The 18,228-nt window shown below is 49.0% G+C and overlaps 2 protein-coding genes across 4 annotated transcripts in view; both read left to right on the forward strand.

Moving 5' to 3' along the window:
- Positions 1–18,228, forward strand: part of MRPL9 (mitochondrial ribosomal protein L9) — a 91,510-nt gene that overhangs the window by 45,516 nt on the left and 27,766 nt on the right. The window lies entirely within an intron of this gene.
- The window catches only part of TDRKH (tudor and KH domain containing), a 28,350-nt gene that overhangs the window by 3,991 nt on the left and 6,131 nt on the right, over positions 1–18,228 (forward strand). For 2 of the 3 annotated variants that reach the window (XM_081840962.1, XM_081840960.1), the window contains exons 3-12: positions 1,885–1,991; positions 3,273–3,462; positions 5,835–5,968; positions 7,089–7,401; positions 8,987–9,150; positions 10,393–10,574; positions 13,457–13,521; positions 15,884–16,035; positions 16,618–16,740; positions 18,118–18,214. In XM_081840962.1, coding sequence (XP_081697088.1) covers positions 1,885–1,991; positions 3,273–3,462; positions 5,835–5,968; positions 7,089–7,401; positions 8,987–9,150; positions 10,393–10,574; positions 13,457–13,521; positions 15,884–16,035; positions 16,618–16,740; positions 18,118–18,214 — 1,527 coding nt within the window. Of the gene's footprint in view, positions 1–1,884; positions 1,992–3,272; positions 3,463–5,396; positions 5,475–5,761; positions 5,969–7,088; positions 7,402–8,986; positions 9,151–10,392; positions 10,575–13,456; positions 13,522–15,883; positions 16,036–16,617; positions 16,741–18,117; positions 18,215–18,228 lie in introns of those variants that run through there. The other variant, XM_081840961.1, reaches the window with a different exon arrangement.

The raw sequence follows: 18,228 nt of genomic DNA on the forward strand, positions 1-18,228 counted from the left end.
GCCACTCCTGCCCTCGAGCGTTCGCTTGACACTTGCTGTCATTTCGTAAGCGCATCCCATATTGACATCTTTCCGCCCTTGGGCTCAGGCGGAGGGCGGGGTTGTTGGTGAAACCCGATGGGTGGCAAATGCATCTTTTAAGTGCTTTCTTTTTTCTTTTTCTTGTTGACATATAAAACACATACATATACATTTACACAATACACGTACACTACCTAGTTTTCATAACATAAAACATACCTGCATTACTCTATATAATACCTACCTATACTATACGTATCAACACACCTACCCCACACGGACACCCACCAAGTGACTTGACTTCCAGCCGTTCTTGTTACTCTACTTTATTTTTCCAACTGGCTTAAACGCATTTCTTTATTTCTTTAATCTCTTCTTCTATCTTAACTTTACTCTCCTTTCACTCTAATCATTTTCTGGATTCACTCAGTATCTGTCAGAAATTCTACTTTTTCCACATAAATGTTGATGTATTCCTTAAAGATAGCCCCCTCCTTATTCACTTTTTGTACCATTTCTCCTCTTATGCTCCCTGTTAGTTCGGCAATATTGAAGTATTCCATCATTTTAGATAACCAGTCCGTTTTAGTTGGGACGCTGCTGCTTTTCCAATTTTTGGCAATCAATAACCTTGCCGCCGTAGTTGCATGCATAAATATTTATGTAAAGTTTTAAGTGCTTTCAGCCTATTCTTGCTTGGAAGTTGAGTCCAGCTGTGTTTGGTGGAGCCTCCTAAATCCCCACATGGCACGTGTGGGGTCAGAATCAGGAATTCAAGGACCCCTTTTGAAATCCCGGAGAGAACATGGGCTGCTTGGCCGCTTGCTCTCTGCTCTTCCAACTTACTGGTTTCCTCCACCCTCACCCCAGCGAGGAAAGTGCTGGGTCTCTGTAGACAGGTTCATACAGAATTGGGGAGCTGGAAGGAACCCAAAGAGTCATCTAGTCTAACCCCTTGCAATGCGTAAGAGTTTGTTTTCCCCTCTCGAAAAGCACTGTGCTTTGTCAAGGAGACGCCATGATGGCTTTCAACAGAGGGAAAGCGCAGCCGCCGTGTGAATTATTAACAGTACAGTACTAATAAAAATTGGCCGGGTTCACCGTTCCCCATCCTTATTTCCTAGCCTGCTGCGTGGGGGTAGCAGTGTTGGTCAAGAACATTACGGGAGCCCTTAATAATATAATTAAAAAAATATATTTATACCCCGCCCTCCCCAGCCAGAGCCGGGCTCAGGTCGGCTAACACCAGTAAAATTACAATCAAAACATAATAGGGGGGGAAAGCAAATTTAAAATACAGGTGGATCAGGCCCATCTAGCCCACATCACAGGCCTATAAGCAGGCCCTCAAAAGCAAGAGCAACCCCCCCCCCCGCCGTGGTTTATGTCCATCGGTATTCAGGAGTCTTGCTGCTTCCAACCGTGGAGAAGAGAGTATAACAGCCATGGCCAGCAGCCATTGATAGGGAATTCCTCTAGTTCTATAATATCTTGAGAAGATCAGGCCAAAGGGAGCCCTTCTAACCCCACATCCTGTTCTCACACCAGCCAGCCAGACGCCCCCAAGGGAAACCCACAATCGGGACCCCCAGCACAGCAGCACATCTCCCCGCTTGCTGTTCCCAGCAACGGGCATTCAGTGGCACTGTGCCTCCCGCAGCGGAGGTGGCACAGAGCCTTTGGGGCTAGTAGATGGGCAGGTCCCTGAGCTCAGGAGTGGGCAGGGAGGCCGGCCACCATCTCTTCCCTGGGGTGATGGGCTCACGGCTGCTGAGGAGAGACAGTTGGGGGAAAGTTGGGGGAAGTTTTGGGTCCTCATCGCCCTGTGTGTCTCTTGTCTTTCTCCCTGGCCGGGACTTCCAGAGGAACGGGTGACGTTTGTGGGCGAGGAGGAGCTCCAGGTGGAGATGAAGGTCCCGAAGGATGCAGTGAAGCTGCTCATCGGGCGCCACGGAGCAAACGTCAAGCAGGTAGGTTTGCTGACTCCCGGAGCCGTGTGAATTCGGCGCTGCCCTCAGCCCAACGGGGAGGGAGAAAACGGTGCCTAGGGCCTGACCCCAATATCTCTGGGTTAAGGCCGGGAGTCCCCAACCTGCAGCCCATGGGCTGGAAGTGGCCCACGGAGGCTGTTTAACTGGCCCACAAGCCACCTCCGAACTGAGCTGCCCGCTTGGCGAGTCCTTGCAAACTGCGCTAAACTGGCGGAGCGGGGACTCTCTTCCGTGGCCCCGGAAATTGCTTCTGCACATGCCCAGACGCCAGAAATTGTATCTGCGGTGCCAGAAATTGCTTCTGCACATGCCCAGATGCTGGAAATTGTGTCTGCGTGTGTCTGTGGTGCCAGAAATTACTTCTACACATGCCCAGATGCCGTAAATTGTGTCTGCGCTTGTCTGTGGTGCCAGAAATTACTTCTGCACATGACCAGACATTGGAAATCGTGTCTTCATGTCCACAGCGCCAAAAATGGCTTCTGCGCAGGCGCGATTTCCGGCGTCCCGCTGCACTGGTCCACTCCCACGGAGGTTCTCCATGGGAGTAATCCAGCCCATGCCCAATAAGCCCTGCCGACCCCTGGTTAAGGCCCTCGCAGTGTTACGGTTCCCCAGAGTTCCCCACAAAGAGGGGATCTGTAGTGGCAGGAAAGGGTAGCTATATGAGGGGAGCAGCGGGGGTCTCCTAACGGCTTCCTCAACTAACAGCGGCCCCCCAGGATTCTTCTGAGGTAAGGCACGACTGCTTAAATTGGTATCGTGGTGCTTTAAATGTTTGGTGTGAATGCAGCCTTCGTCTCTACATCGCCTTGCAGAAATCAGGGAAGAGGATATCGGGACCAGGCTAGAATTATTAAGGCTAGAATTGGTTAACCAAAGAATTCTGGGAGCTGTAGTTTCAGGGTCCTGAGGGTAGTCAGGAGGCGCTCTGTTACACCTTCACCGAGCCGCAGTTCCCAGAGGGCTTTAACAACCCCTCCGTCTTCTGGGAATCGTAGCTCTGGGAAGGAAATGGAGGGGTGTCCCCTAACAGCACATACCACTCTGAACAACCAACAGCTCCCAGAATCCTTTGAGGGAAGCGGCGACTGTTTAATCCTCACGCTGGTGTGATTGGGGCCTCTGCCGCCGTCTATAAAATTGGATGAGGCCCCCACCGTAGAGGCTGCTGGGAACCGGGCACACTCCGACCCGACCCGGCCGTCGCTGTTTTGGAGATTGCCGAGGCTGAAGAGCCCCTGTCCCCTCTCTCCGCAGCTGCGGAAGGAGACCCAGGCCCGCATTGACGTCGACGTGGAGGATTCTGGCGAGGAGCGCCTGATCCGCATCTGTGGCTCCGCCGTCCAGGTGTGCAAGGCCAAAGCCACCATCCACCAGATCCTGGAGGAGAACATGGCCGTGACGGAAAAGATCCTCGTGCCCCAGCGTGCCGTGGGGCGCATCATTGGTAATCCCTGTTCTGCGTCCTCTAAATCCCTCAAAACTTTCTTGCGCTCTGTTTTGATTGGGTGGCGGGAAGCCTGCACACTTGGCGCCTGTCCTGGGCTTATAAACCAACAGCAAGGGAACTTCAGGTGCCATTGCTGTTGGGGGTCGGTGTGGCCTAGTGGTTAGAGTCTTGGACTCGGACCTGGGAGACAAGGGTTCAAGTCCCAGTGGAGTACAGGGTCAGGTTTAAAGTGCTGGTTTTGACCTTTAAAGCCCTATACGGCCTAGGACCCACGTACCTGTGGGACTGCCTCTCCTGGTATGCCCCGCAGAGGACCTTATGGTCTTCAAACAAAAATATCTTCAAGGTCCCAGGCCACAGAGAGGTTAGGCTGGCCTCAACCAGGGCCAGGGCTTTTTCAGTTGTGGCCCCAATCTGGTGGAACGCTCTGTCACAAGAGACCAGGGCCCTGCAGCACTTGACCTCTTTCCGCAAAGCCTGCAAGACAGAGCTGTTCCACCTGGCCTTTGGTTTGGACTCAGTCTGACCCTTGTGTTTCCCTCCCCTTATGGTCTTAATCTATCGGCTACTTTAAAATGAGGCTGCATTTTAAATTACATTTTAATCTGTATTTTAAATTGGGTTTTTTCCCCCCTATTATGTTTTTATTGTGATTTTTCTGGTGCTAGCCACCCTGAGCCCAGCTCTGGCTGGGGAGGGATGGGCTATAAATAAATTTATTATTTTTATTAGCCATGAAGCTCACTTGGTGACACTGAGCCAGTCACAGTCCCTCATCTTAATGTGCCTTGCTGCGTTGTGAGGGTAAAATGCAGGGCGAGGACCATCTATATTATTATTTCATAGAAACATAGAATTGTAGAGTTGGAAAAGGGACCCCAGGGGCCATCTAGTCCAGCCCTCTCCAAAGCAGGAAGCACGGCTGAAGTATCCCTAACAGGCGGCCACCCGACTCTGTTTAGCAACCTCCTCTAGGGGAGAGTCCTCTACCTTCCAAAGCCATCTCTTCCCCTATTGAATGGCTCAGAAAGTTCTCCTTTCTTGAATCAATAGCTTCAGGTCCTGCCCTCCGGGGCAGCAGGAAACAAGCTTGCTCCAATTCAAAGAATATTTAGCTAAATATTGTCATATAAGATAAATAGAAAATTCTTGGAAGTAACAAATAGGCCTAGAGGTAGAATAAGAATATGTGGTAGTAAATGTTAAGGATTAGAATATCAATAAAGGAGAAGAAGTTAGTAAATGAAAGGAGATAATTTTATTAGAAATATGAACTTGGAGAACTGTTACACAGGAGATATAATGAAATTCAGTTAGAGAGGACTCAAAGTCAGTTATCAATGTGATGGGAGTTGGATATTTGAAGAGGGTTTTTTGTGTGTATTTAGTTTGTTGTATTGTGTGTTTTTCTTTGTTGTGTGTTAATGTTATTTTTGTGATAAATGTTGAAAATCAATAAAAAAAATTGAAGGAAAAAAACAAGCTTGCTCCTTATGAAAGCCCTTTAGATATTTAAATATTACTGTTAAATTTTATTACCTGCACAGGTCAGCGGTGTCCACAAAGCCCCAGGCTCTGCAAACTCTGATCAGTCACTTTGCTGGACTCTGCCTTTACCCCCCATATCAGGGTTTGCACACTCATCAGCCTAGGAGGAAACGAGCAGAAAGTTAACAGGGCAAATATTTTGCAACTTGTAGATTAGTCTCTCTCGGCCTATATAGTTTGTTCTTATTTATTTGGAGCATTTGGTGCCCTCCGCTTCAGGCATAAAGACTCCAGGAGTGGTTTACATACGGTCAAAAGAAGACAGTCCCTACCTCCGAGCTTGCGATCTTTTTTTTTTTTTTTTTTTTAAGGACAGCACACAAGGAAAGAGGAACTGGGAGGGTAGAGGAAAACAAAAGCCCCAACACTCAGGCACCGATTTCTAAACAGCTGCTCCAATGACCAAATGGGCCTCCGACGAAGCTGATGGAGGGAGCCTTCCTCTTCCAATCTCTCCCAGTGTAGTGGGAGCCAGTGAGAGCCAGTGTGGTGTAGTGGTTAAGAGCGGTAGTCTCGTAATCTGGGGAACCGGGTTCGTGTCTCCGCTCCTCCACATGCAGCTGCTGGGTGACCTTGGGCTAGTCACACTTCTTTGAAGTCTCTCAGCCCCACTCACCTCACAGAGTGTTTGTTGTGGGGGAGGAAGGGAAAGGAGAATGTTAGCCGCTTTGAGACTCCTTCGGGTAGTGATAAAGCGGGATACCAAATCCAAACTCTTCTTCTTCTTCTTCCCAGTGCTGCAATGGAGGTGCCCTCAGAGGACAGTGGGGGGGACAGGACACAATCCTTGCGGTTTCTGCTAACCTTTTCTCGTCCCCCAGGCAGGGGCGGGGAGACAGTGCGAGCCATCCACCAGAGCACGGGGGCCAAGATCGATTGCGACCGCGAAGGGAGTTTTTCGCTCACCCGCCAGATCACGCTCTCTGGGACTCGCAAGGAGGTGCTGGCAGCTAAGGTGAGCCTCCTGCTCTGCTCCCCAGCTGCCGCCGTCGTTCTGTGAGGTCGTGGTGGGCAGCCCCGATTCAATCTCGCCGTGTGCTGGGATCCTGGCCCCAAGGAGGCCTGCCTTACACCCTCGGAAGCTGCAGGCATAACCTCCTTTCTGAGCAGGGGGCCCAACACCCCCCTCCAAAGAATCCTGGGAAGTGCAGTTTAAGGGTGCTGGGAGTTGTAGTTCTGTGAGGGTTAAACTACAGTTTTGGGATGTTAGAGGAGGTAAATATGTGGTGTCTATGCCAGTTCTATTTCAGAAAGTGGTGCTGTTGGATTTTTAGTTTTTATGGGGGGGGGGGCGAGAAGCTTCACTGTGAAACTCATTTCCTTTTATAATTATTTTTATTACTTTTCAAGTTTTATTAGTCAATTGTAATTATAATTAAGTGCAACTTATTTCCAAGGCTGGGTTTTATTGTTAAGCCTGGCTGCTACTATACTGGGCTCCTTGTTCCTGTATTTTTAAGATTTTTGGTTCCTTGTATGGCAGAGGTGAGGAAGTTTCATTCATTCCCTCCTCTCCCTCTCTCATTCATATTCTCTCTCTCTCTCTCTCTCTCTCTCTCTCTCACACACACACACACTCTAATAATAATAATAATAATAATAATAATAATAATTAATAATAATAATAATTCATTTTTACCCCACCCATCTGGCTGGGTTTCCCCAGCCAATCTGGGCAGCTTCCAACAAAAGTTTAAAAATACATTAAAACCTCAATCATTAACTTCCCTAAACAGGGCTGCCTTCAGATGTCAGATAGTTGTTTATTTCTTTGACATCTGATGGGAGGGCGTTCCACAGGGCGGGTGCCACCACCGAGAAGGCCCTCTGCCTGGTTCCCTGTAGCTTTGCTTCTCACAGGGAGGGAACTACCAGAAGGCCCTCGGAGCTGGACCTTCTGATCGGCAAGTCCTAGGCCTCTGCATTGGTGCAGTTCCTTGGCCAGCCAGGCTGCAAGCTGAATCGGGACCCCTGAAATACGTTGGGAACCAGTTCCGACTGCAGCCTGCTGTAGACAAAGGGAACTCGCACCCGGCCCATCAGCATCCTTTGCTACTCTTCCAAATCTCCCATAGAAACTGATCGCGGAGAAGGTTTTGGAGGATGAGGCCTTCCACAAGAAACTCTCGCACTCGGCTTTGGCCCGGTCCCAGCGGAAGCAGCCTCTGGGCACGAGGAAAGAGGACGCTGGCGGCAGTGGCGATCGGAGGGGGGATTCTCCTTGCACCGGAGAAGCCTTCCGTCAGCCGTTGGGGACCCCACGCCAGGAAGGAGCCCCTGGGAAATTTCCAGAATATCCCCCCGAGGAACCCCAGGAGCTGAGGAGCGAAGGCGGCTCCTCCGAGGAGTCCTTATCGGAAACCTCTTGCCTGAGCTATGCTTTTGAAGGTAAGCGGAACGAGGCAGCCTTTATATCTCTCTTTTAAAAATAATAATTTCCCCTTCCCCTCCTGCGCTGTTGTCCAGCAAGCCCATTCAGATGTAGGCTGCCTCTGGAGCTGGAGGTTCCATTAAATTATCAGATGTTGGTCGGCTTCTCTGTCAGCTTGTCTGATCTCTTCCTCGAGGCTTTAGAAGCTGTCTTAAGATGGTGGCGCTGAGTTAATTCACTTGTGGGGACTAGAAACCTTCCCTACGCCCAATATAATTTTTATTGCATTTCCATTTATTTTTTTTTTACAAATTAGCTTCAATTTAAAGAATCAGAAATCAGGAAGACCTAAATTTTAATAAGGAATGGGGGGAATTTATATCTTATCTCAAAGACCACTGTAAACATTTGAAATTGTTGGATTAGAATATTCCTTGTAGTTTAATGGTGAATTTTGGATACCATGGAGAGACAAAAGATTTGGATTGCAGTCGTGCCTCAGAAGTCAAACGGAATCCGTTCCGGAAGTCTGTTCGGATTCCAAAACATTCAGGAACTAAGGCATGGCTTCCGATTGGCTGCAGGAAGTTCTTACAGCAAATCAGAAGTCACAGAAGCCCCGTCGGATGTTTGGCTTCCAAAAGAACGTTCGAAAACCAGAACACTCACTTCTGGGATTTGAGCGTTTGGGAGCCAAAACATTCAAGACACAAGGCATTTGGGCGACTTCCGAGGTACAATGGTATTCTAAAAGAAGCAGGAGAAAATTATTAACAATAGGACCCACAAAGGGTAGGAGGGAAGTTCCAGAGATTCCTTGGAATCTTGTTTTTATGTTGTTTGCTGGACATGTGACTAAAATTTTAATCTGAAAAAACGAAATAATGTTTTTTTAAAACAACAACAAATTAAACGGTTACATTGTTTCATGTATTGACTTCCTACCTGGGAATGATGATGATGATGATGATTGTATTTCTATAACTGCCTAGTCCAGGCATAGGCAAACTCAGCCCTCCAGACATTTTGGGACCACAACTCCCATCATCCCTAGCTAATAGGAACAAAACATCTGGAGGTCCGAATTTGCCTGTGCCTGGCCTAGTTGTTAGATTGGTGCGTGCAGATACCTACAACTGCAGAAGCGACTGTTACCTTTGTCGATAAATAGTTGACTCTCTGCCGTGTGCTAACCCTCTTCCAGGAGGCAATCATGAGGACTAGTGCCTTTTGTTTTTTTGTAGGATAGGTTGAAATAGATTTCCCACAGCTGCAATCTTATCTGATGCTGGGGCTCCTGCAGAGGCGCCATCGTTGGGGTGTTGTCTAGGGAGGAAGAGATGGGGGGAGGGAAGCTACGAGTCAGACCTTGACCACTCCAGCCATCCGTTTAGACTCGCAGCGGTTCTCAACCTGTGGGTCCGTCCCCCCCCCCCCCCGATGTTGTTGGACTACAACTCCCGTCATCCCTGAGCTCTGGCCTTCCTAGCTAGGTGGGATGGGAGTTGTAGTCCAACAACATCTGGGGACCCACAGGCTGAGAAAGGCTGGTTTAGAGAGAGGGCCGGTCTTCTCCTTACTTTCTGCCTCCCGGGTCTTCAGTCCCCAGCCCGGACTTCAGCTTCCACGCCAATGAGCACCTGGAGGTCTACGTCTCGGCCTCCGAGAGCCCGAACCACTTCTGGATCCAGATTATCGGCTCGCGCACCTTCCAGCTGGACAAGCTCACCCGCGAAATGACTCAGTACTACGACAGCGGCCTTTCGGTGAGGATTTGTGCGGCGGGGCAGGCCCCTGGCGTGGGGGAGAGGAGGGCACCCCCTTCATTCCCTCGCCCGCCCGGTCTGAACTCCGGGTCCTTTTGCAGTGCTAGTGTGTGGGTGTGCGAGGGTCCCCTCCTAGTGCCTCTGTTCCTCATGTAGCCTTCTTAGACTTTACCGACTGGTGGGGTCTGCGTTGCTCCCGGGAGGGAGAAAGGAAGTCAAATGGCACCGAGGTTGATTCAGAGAAAGAGTTTATTCTGCTCTCCGGATAGCAGAAGGCACTTGCGCGGTCAGTTCACAGCAAGTCCAAAGAATTGAGAGATTCCATGCAGTATATACCGTATTTTTTGCTCTATAGGACGCACTTTTTCCCCTCCAAAAATTAAGGGGAAATGTGTGTGCGTCCTATAGAGCGAATGCAGGCTGCGCCGCTAAGCCCAAAGGCAGAACAGGGAGCCTTCACCCCGCTCTCCTGCAGAGGCTAGCAAGGCTGTTCCCAAGCCAAAACAGCGAGACGGAGGGCTGCGCGCAAAGCCTCTCCAGGGCAGCGGGGCGCTGCGCTGCGCTCCAAAGGCTTCAGGGATCTTTGAGGCTGGCGGTGGGGGGAAGTAGCACTTCCCCCCACCGCCAGCCCCACACGCTCGGGTGAATGCACCTTGAACGCACCTTGTTTTAGAGGGGGAGAACAAGGGGGAAAATTTTTCCCTGTTCTCCCCCTCCTATGGTCCAGTGCGTCCTATGGTCCGGTGCGTCCTATAGAGCGAAAAATACGGTATATCCTCCAGGCACCCTCTCCCTCCCTTCCCCAGGAATCCAACCACATAAGCTTATACGCGTAAGTTGACATCACAGATGTTCCTGCTCCTGTAATCTTGACCATAAAAGGGTGTTCCTGTTCTTACCCTTACCTTGGGGTAAGAAGGGCACCAACTCTAAGAGCACTCCTGGAGCCGTTCCCGGGTGGCTGACAAGGTCTGTGCGTCAGTGTGGTCAGGATGTAAGATAACCCCCAGATGTTTCATTCCTGCTCCACTTTGGAACTGACAAGGCCATTCATTAGGCGTCACGGACTGATAGAGGAGAGAGCTCTGTTTATACAGCTGGGTTCCTGTTATACATTTGCTCAAGAGCTCAAGTTAATAATGGTGTTTAGCTCATGCACCCTTGGAGAAGGGGATTTTGGGGCCCGTTTCAGACTGACTGCACAGTCAGGTTTTAGATTTGGAAACCCATTCCTTCACTCAGGCTCCCCAGCTGGAACCCCTGAAGGTGAACGTGGGGGACATCGTGGCCGCCCCGTACCCCGAAGACCGCGCCTGGTACAGAGCCAGAGTCCTTGGCACCTTGGCCAATGGAAACATGGACCTCTACTACGTGGACTTTGGTGACAACGGAGAGGCCCCGTTGGAGAAGCTGCAGCCATTACGGTGAGGGAGGAAAGAGGCTGACACTAACCTGCTGTGGCGATCACACAGAGCCCCCAGACGTTTGACGGTCTATTGACCCTGTGCCATCACTGTGATTGCTTTCTTCGCTGCCACCATCTCGTTTCTCACGGGGACACCCGGAGTCCAGACAGTTGTTAACATTAACAAATAATCAAATTTATTTTTAAATGCAGGAACAAGCGTATGGTTTCAGTTAATTTTTCTCTTGTCAGTTTTTTAATCTTGGTTCCTAACAACTCCAAACTGATTATTCCAACTATCTATCTGACTCAACCTAACAATTCCTCTCACTCTCTCACAATACAACTCTACCAACCCACATCTAATCCTCCCTCTTCCTTCTTCAACTCCCAAACCTCAACTGACTTTCAAAACCTCCCACTCTAACTTTTACTCCTCCGCTTGCATTCCCACTGGCCAATCACATCTCACTTATTTAACCCTTTCCTTATGACTCACCTAGGAGGCAAACGCCACACCTGCCACACCTGCGTCCCGATTCCTGGGTGTTCTGATGCTCCTTTAAAAAAAGAGGATTTAATCAACTGAACTGTTGGATATTATCTGTCGAGGTTTTCTAAAAAAGAAGCGCATTCATTTCTGTGTAAAGCAGGCTTACTCAACCTCTGCCCTCCAGATGTTTTGGGACTACAATTCCCATGATCCCTAGCTAGCAGGACCAGTGGTCAGGGATGATGGGAATTGTAGTCTCAAAACATCTGGAGGGTTGAGGTTGAGGAAGCCCTGGTGTAAATCATTATTATCCTGCTTTTTAGGCTTCCCAGAGCAGGTTGTGAAAACCCGACCGCAAGAGACATCCGCCCCGTGCATTTAACACACCCTTGCACCACTTTGAACATGAAATTTATTACGGTCAGACCAGCTTGAGAAACACAAATGGAACTACAATCCCAATAGCAAAACAAACATTTAAAACTATACAACAATGGATTTTAAGTTTAAAAGTGTGATAGGCATATCAAAAAAGACCCCTGACCATTAGGTCCAGTCGTGGCCGACTCTGGGGTTGCGGCGCTCATCTCGCTTTATTGGCCGAGAGAGGCGGCGTACAGCTTCCAGGTTGTGTGGCCAGCATGACTAAGCCGCTTCTGGCGAAACCAGAGCAGTGCACAGAAACGCCGTTTACCTTCCCGCCGGAACGGTAACTATTTATCTACTGGCACTCTGACGTGCTTTTGAACTGCTAGGTTGGCAGGAGCAGGGACCAAGCAATGGGAGCTCACCCCGTCATTGCGGGGATTCGAACCGCCAACCTTCTGATCAGCAAGTCCTAGGCTCTGTGGTTAAACCCACAGTGCCACCCGTGTCCCAGCTTATAGGCATATAAACACATAAAAACTTTAAAATAGACTACCTTAGAGAAACGACCCAAAGTCACCCATGGATCTGGGTTTGGGAATATTCTTAACAAACTAGATTGAATCAGTGGATGGTCTGCGCCTACAGATCTGTGCATAGAATCTGGCGACAATTCGGGTCATCTTGTGGTCTTTGCCTAACAGGAGAATATTGAATTTTTGCTTTACCGGTAGGTCAGCAAGCCTCACCAACAGGGGGTCAATGGTTTCTCTACGTGCCTCAACCCTTGCACCACTTTTAAGAATTGTGCCTTTCCCCCTAAGGACCCCGGGGACTGTAGCTTGTTAAAGGTGTGGTTCTGTGTGGGATCCCCCTAACGACCCTTTGCAAACTGCAGTTCCCGGGAGGAACCAGGACGGGTCTGGAGAGCGCTTTAAACATCCGCGGCCAGACATCTGTAGTCTGAAAAGGAGGAGAAATGGAAGGGGAGGGAAGAGGAAGAAGGCAAGCTCAGACCCCGGTACTTAAGGGGAAACCATTCTAGGGATCCTGATGGAGCGGCTGCTGTGAGGCGACTGGTCTGTCTGTGTCGAAAGCCAGATTGGCATCTCTTGGGAGCCGAGCGGGGAGGAATTTCTCCTCCCCTAGTGCTAGCAGTGGCAATTTTAATCTGAAATCTTAGCCGCAGTGCTGTACCCGGAGCTCAGAAACTGCTTGCGCTAATGGAATTCCCTGGTGGCAAAGTATTGGAAAGGGAATCGGTTACCCACTGGGAGAGAGTAGTTATGTAAGCTTTCAGAATATTTAGAATTAGCCAAATTGACAGATATAATAAGACAAAAACCAAAAAGTGAAGTGAAAAAGGAATGGAAGTGTCTAAATGAATAAAAGCCAAGGTTCGAGGACAGAAATTTGGCTGAGTCTGGAATAACCTTGTGAAGTGAAAGGATAAGAAAGAGGGATTTATATCTAGATGCTAGGATAGAGATGATCAGGAAAACAGGAAGACACAATGAGAGATAAAGGAGGTGCTGTGGGACTGGTGGAAGTCAATGTTTGTTTTTCTTTTTAGTGTTTATATTAACTTGTAAGATGGATTTGTGGGGGGGGGGTCGGTGTTGTGGTGGTGTTGTTTTTGTTTGATTTTTTGGACTGTTGGTTTTTGTGTTTTGTGTACTGTTATTTTTCAATACTTTTCCTGTTGTGGTTGTTGTTTGGAAAATACTAATAAAATTTATAATAATTCTTTTTTAAAAAGTGGAATTCCCTGTCGCAAAATGCGCCTGGAGCAATGGGAGTTTCAACCGCTGCCTTTGTGGCGGCGGCGGCCAGTCCTTTGGCAGGCTGTGCGTTTAGGGCCCCCCCCCCCCGCACCCCCAAAGCAAGAGAAATTGGTCCCCTTCTGAAGGTTTAAGTCCCTTCACCGCTTCTGTTGGCTCTCTTTTGAAACCGTACGCCAAGGCATCTGGGAGAGTTGTTGTTCCCTGGAAGTAAGCATAAGCCCCTGGTTAAGGCCTGTTCGCCATCTTCTCTTCCCCCAGGAGTGACTTCCTCAGCCTCCCCTTCCAAGCGATAGAGTGTGGCCTTGCCGGAATCGCTCCAGCGGGTGAGTTGCATGCTCAGGAACCACCAGCTTGAGTCTTCGTAGGCTTGGACACATCCACAGAGGATAAAGAAACCCAGAAACTCCAGTGGGTACAGAATGCTCCTTACGGAGTCCTTGCCGCAGGATCACATTCATCCGGTACTTTACCAACTGCACAGGCTCCCGGTGGAGCACAGGGTCAGGTTTAAGGTGCTGGTTTTGACCTTTAAAGCCCTATGCGGCCTAGGACCCTCATACCTACGGGACCGTCTCTCCTGGTATGCCCTGCAGAGGACCTTAAGGTCCACAAATGACAACACTTTGGAGGTCCCAGGTCGCAAGATGGTTAGATTGGTCTGAACTAGGGCCCAGGGCCTTTTCAGTACTGGCCCCGACTTGGTGGGATGCTCTGCCACAAGAGACCAGGGCCCTGCGGGACTTGACATCTTTCCACAGGGCCTGCAAGACAGAGCTGTTCCGCCTGGCCTTTGGTTTGGACTCAGTCTGACCCTTATGTCTTCCTTCCCCTTATGGTTTTGATTTATCGGCTACTTTTAAAATGAGGCTGCATTTTAAATTGCATTTTAACCTGTATTTTAAATTGGTCCCCCCCCCTTTTTCCCCCTATTATGTTTTTACTGTGCTTTTATTGGTGTTAGCCGCCCTGAGCCCTGCTCTGGCCAGGGAAGGCAGGGTATAAATAAGAAATTTTATTAGTATTAAAGGCCACCAGAGCCTACTAGGCTCAATGTTCTGCCTCCACTCTCAGAGGCGAATCGCTTCTGAAAACCAGATGCCGGGAATCGCAAGTGGGGGAGCGTTGCTGCCACGCCTGGGGCCTGTTTGCGGGATTCCCAGAAGAGGCATCTGTTTGGCTGCTGTAAGAACAGGGTGCTGGATTTGGTAGGCCTGATCCAGCTCAGATGCTCTTATGTTCTTAACCAAGTCGCCCTTCAGAGCAGGCCGTGGAACCAGGATATGCAGGTGAAACTCAAAAAATTAGAATATCGTGGAAAAGTTCATTTACTTCAGTAATGAAACTTAAAAGGTGAAACTAATATGAGATAGACTCATGAGATGCAAAGCGAGATATATCAAGCCTTTGTTTGTTATAATTGTGATGATTATGGCTTACAGCTGATGAAAACCCCAAATTAACAATCTCAGAAAATTAGAATACAGTGGTGCCTCGCAAGACGAAATTAATCCGTTCCGTGAGGCTCTTCGTATAGCGGTTTTTTCGTCTTGCGAAGCAAGCCCATTGACAGTTTAGTGGATTAGCACTATTAGTGGTTTAGCGGCTTTTAGCGGATCAGCTGATAAGCGGCTTAGTGGCTTAGGAAAAGGGGGGAAAGGGGAAAAAACCCGCAGGAACTCGCAAGACATTTCGTCTTGCAAAGCAAGCCCATAGGGAAATTCGTTTTGCGAAGCACCTCCAAAACGGAAAACCCTTTCGTCTAGCGGGTTTTCCTTCTTGCGAGGCGTTCGTCTTGCGGGGCACCACTGTATTAAATGAAATCAGCAGAACAAGGATTGCAAATAGAGCAGTATTGGACCTCTGAGAAGTAGAAGCATGCATATGTACTCAGTACTTGGTTTGGGCCCCTTTTGCATCAATTACTGCCTCAATGCGGCATGGCATAGATGGTATCAGCCTGTGGCACTGCTGTTATGTTATGGAAGACCAGGATGCTTCAATGGCAGCCTTCAGCTTTTAAGCTGAATTACTGAAATAAATGAACTTTTCCACCATATTCTAATTTTTCCAGTTTCACCAGCAACATGCTGTTGATAAAGACAAGTCCAGTCCGCCCTACTAAAAGGAGTCGCTGCCCCTAGGACAGTCAAACTTTTATCCGATAAAGATCTACAAATTACATGCCTGGTAGTCAAATTTGCTCTGGCAGCTACAAAGCTCCATTCCAGCTCCATTGATGCTTTCTTCCATTCTGTTGATGCTTTCTCATTTTAAAACTTTATGCTGCGAATTTTTAATGCTGTAAGATTTCATAGGCTATGCTGTGTGATTTCAGAAGAAAGCCTTGCTCTTGCCCTCTGCCGTTCATTGTAAAGGCCTCCGGCTATACACTTTTTTGAATCAATTAAAACACTAAAGGTTGAGCGGCGGGGGAGAAGGAGACTTGATTGCCAAAGGCCTGAGTTAAAAGGCCTCAGACTGGCAAGGATCTCCCCGAGGAGAGCATTCCTAGGGCACGAGGGTCCCACCACCAATAATGCCCCGCTCTCGTGTTGCCACCTTCCACGCACCGCTTGGTTTGGGGGTGCACAGTTTTAATCTGGCAGGGATCCCCCTGCCAGGGGAGACGCACTTAGGGTGGGGCTGCTTGACCTTGATGTCTTTTTGCTTCCGTGTCTTGAACAGGAGAGTCTTGGTCCGAAGCCGCGTTGGACGAGTTTGACCGCCTCACACACTGCGCCAAGTGGAAGCCGGTGCTGGCGAAGATCTCCAGCTACCTGCCTGCTGGGAGCAGCACCTGGCCTCACGTCAGATTGTACAATACTACCAGCGGGCAGGTAAGGCACGGTTTGTGTGGTGCCGTTCCGTGGTTTGAGCGTTAAGATCTTAAAAAGGTAAAGGGACCCCTGACCATTAGGTCCAGTCGTAACCAACTCTGGGGTTGCGGCGCTCATCTCGCTCTATAGGCTGAGGGAGTCGGCGTTTGTCCGCAGACAGCTTCCAAGTCATGTGGCCAGCATGACTAAACCGCTTCTTGCACAATGGGACACCAGAGCACATGGAAACGCCGTTTACCTTCCTGCCGGAGTGGTACCTATTTATCTACTTGCACTCTGACGTGCTTTTGAACTGCTAGGTTGGCAGGAGCAGGGACCGAGCAACGGGAGCTCATCCCGTCACGGGGATTCGAACTGCTGACCTTCTGATCGGCAAGTCCTAGGCTCTGTGGTTTAACCCACAGCACCACCCACGTCCCTGTTAAGATCTTACAACAACTAAAAATCTCAGCCCAATATGGATGTACAGCCCAGGTTTGCTAGCAGCCTATTTAACGGGCAAGGAGGATCGAGTTTGTTCAGGGGTGGGGAACTGGGTCCTTCACACCAACCACAAGCCCCTCTTTCCCCTTCCAATTTCAGGACATCGACGTCGGTGCAGAGCTGGTGCGGTTGGGCTACGCGGTGCAGTGCCCGCAGGATGGAGACGGCGGGGCTGGCGATGGGCCCGATCCGTTGGACAAAGGTGCCCAGCACAGAAGCCTGGTGAGTAATGGGGTCAGTTGATCTGCCCTCCCTTGCTTTGAATAAGTTGGGCCAGTGGCTCTGGGCTGCGGGCTGGCTCCCAATGCTGGGAAACAAGATCCTAGTCCCCATGATTGCAGCCGAAATATTTGCTCTTGGGCTCTGGGCTCCAGGCAGGCTAGCAAGTGATAAGAACACAAGATTCTAGTCCTTAGGATAGCAGCTGAAACTCTTGCTTGAAACGGGGAGTGGGGTGGGGGGCAGGATGTTGGGGGGGCCCATTTGCTGCGTCCCAAAGTCTTTTCTCTCTGTCTCTCTTTTTTCTTTTTTCTAAAATTTATTTATTGGTTTTCACATATTACATTACAATACAGATGTTCCAAAGCCAACATCATTTCCTCCCCATCCCCCCTTACATTTATATTTCCTCAATCCATCAATTGATTTCCTCCACATTATACAATTTACAATAATCTTTGCATTCTACAGTCTTCTCAGATCATCTATATAGTCTTACTATCTTTCCTTACTAATTTTTCTTCCATCCAGTACTTCACATTTTAATCTAGGCACATTAGCGGGGGTTTTTTGTTTTGTTTTGTTTTGTTTTGTTTGTTTGTTTGTTTTGTTTTAGCAATATTTTGCCATATACAGTTGCAGACAGGTAGCCGCGTTGGTCTGCCATAGTCAAAACAAAAAATTCCTTCCAGTAGCACCTTAAAGACCAACTAAGTTAGTTCTAGATATGAGCTTTCGTGTGCATGCACACTTCTTCAGATACCTGAAGAAGTATCTGAAGAAGTGTGCATGCACACGAAAGCTCATACCTAGAACTAACTTAGTTGGTCTTTAAGGTGCTACTGGAAGGAATTTTTTGTTTTGCCATATACAGTATTCATCAAAACATTTCCACTCCTTTTTTAAATTTTTGATTCATTTAGTTTACAAATCCATTCCTCCTTTGTGGGTATAGTTTGTGACTTCCACTTATGCTGCACCCCAAAGTCTTGGCTGCATCCATCCATGATGGCCGTGCTCTGCCTCCATGTTCAGATTCAGAAACGCTTCTGAATACCGGTTGGTGGAGGGGGCAGAGGGTTCTTGCGCTCTGGTTCTGCTCGCAAAGAGGTGTCTCATCGGCCACTGTGAGAACAAGATGCCGGACTCCTGAGCCATTGGCCTTATCCAGCAGGCTCTTTTTACGAGACGTTTTGGCATCGCAGGGGGTTAGGCTAGATGACCATGTGGGTCCCTTCGAACTCTACATTTCTTTATCACTTTATGAATCTGGAAGAAGCACCAAACTCTGTAAGCCATATTTCCAGTGGAAAAAGAGAGACAGGGCCAAACGTTTTCTCATTCTGCGTGTACCTTGACAGCCCTTGTTTCGGCCCCTAGGGAGACGTGACGGGGGTGTCCCTGGAGAGCCTTCTCTCAGACACGCAGAAGACCCCCGACGAGATGCCCCTCACTTTGTCTTGCCTCAGCCTTTCCGGTAAGCTCCTCTGT

This window comes from Podarcis erhardii, assembly GCF_964252035.2.
Source record: "Podarcis erhardii genome assembly, chromosome: 15".
Classification (NCBI taxonomy): Eukaryota; Metazoa; Chordata; class Lepidosauria; order Squamata; family Lacertidae; genus Podarcis; species Podarcis erhardii.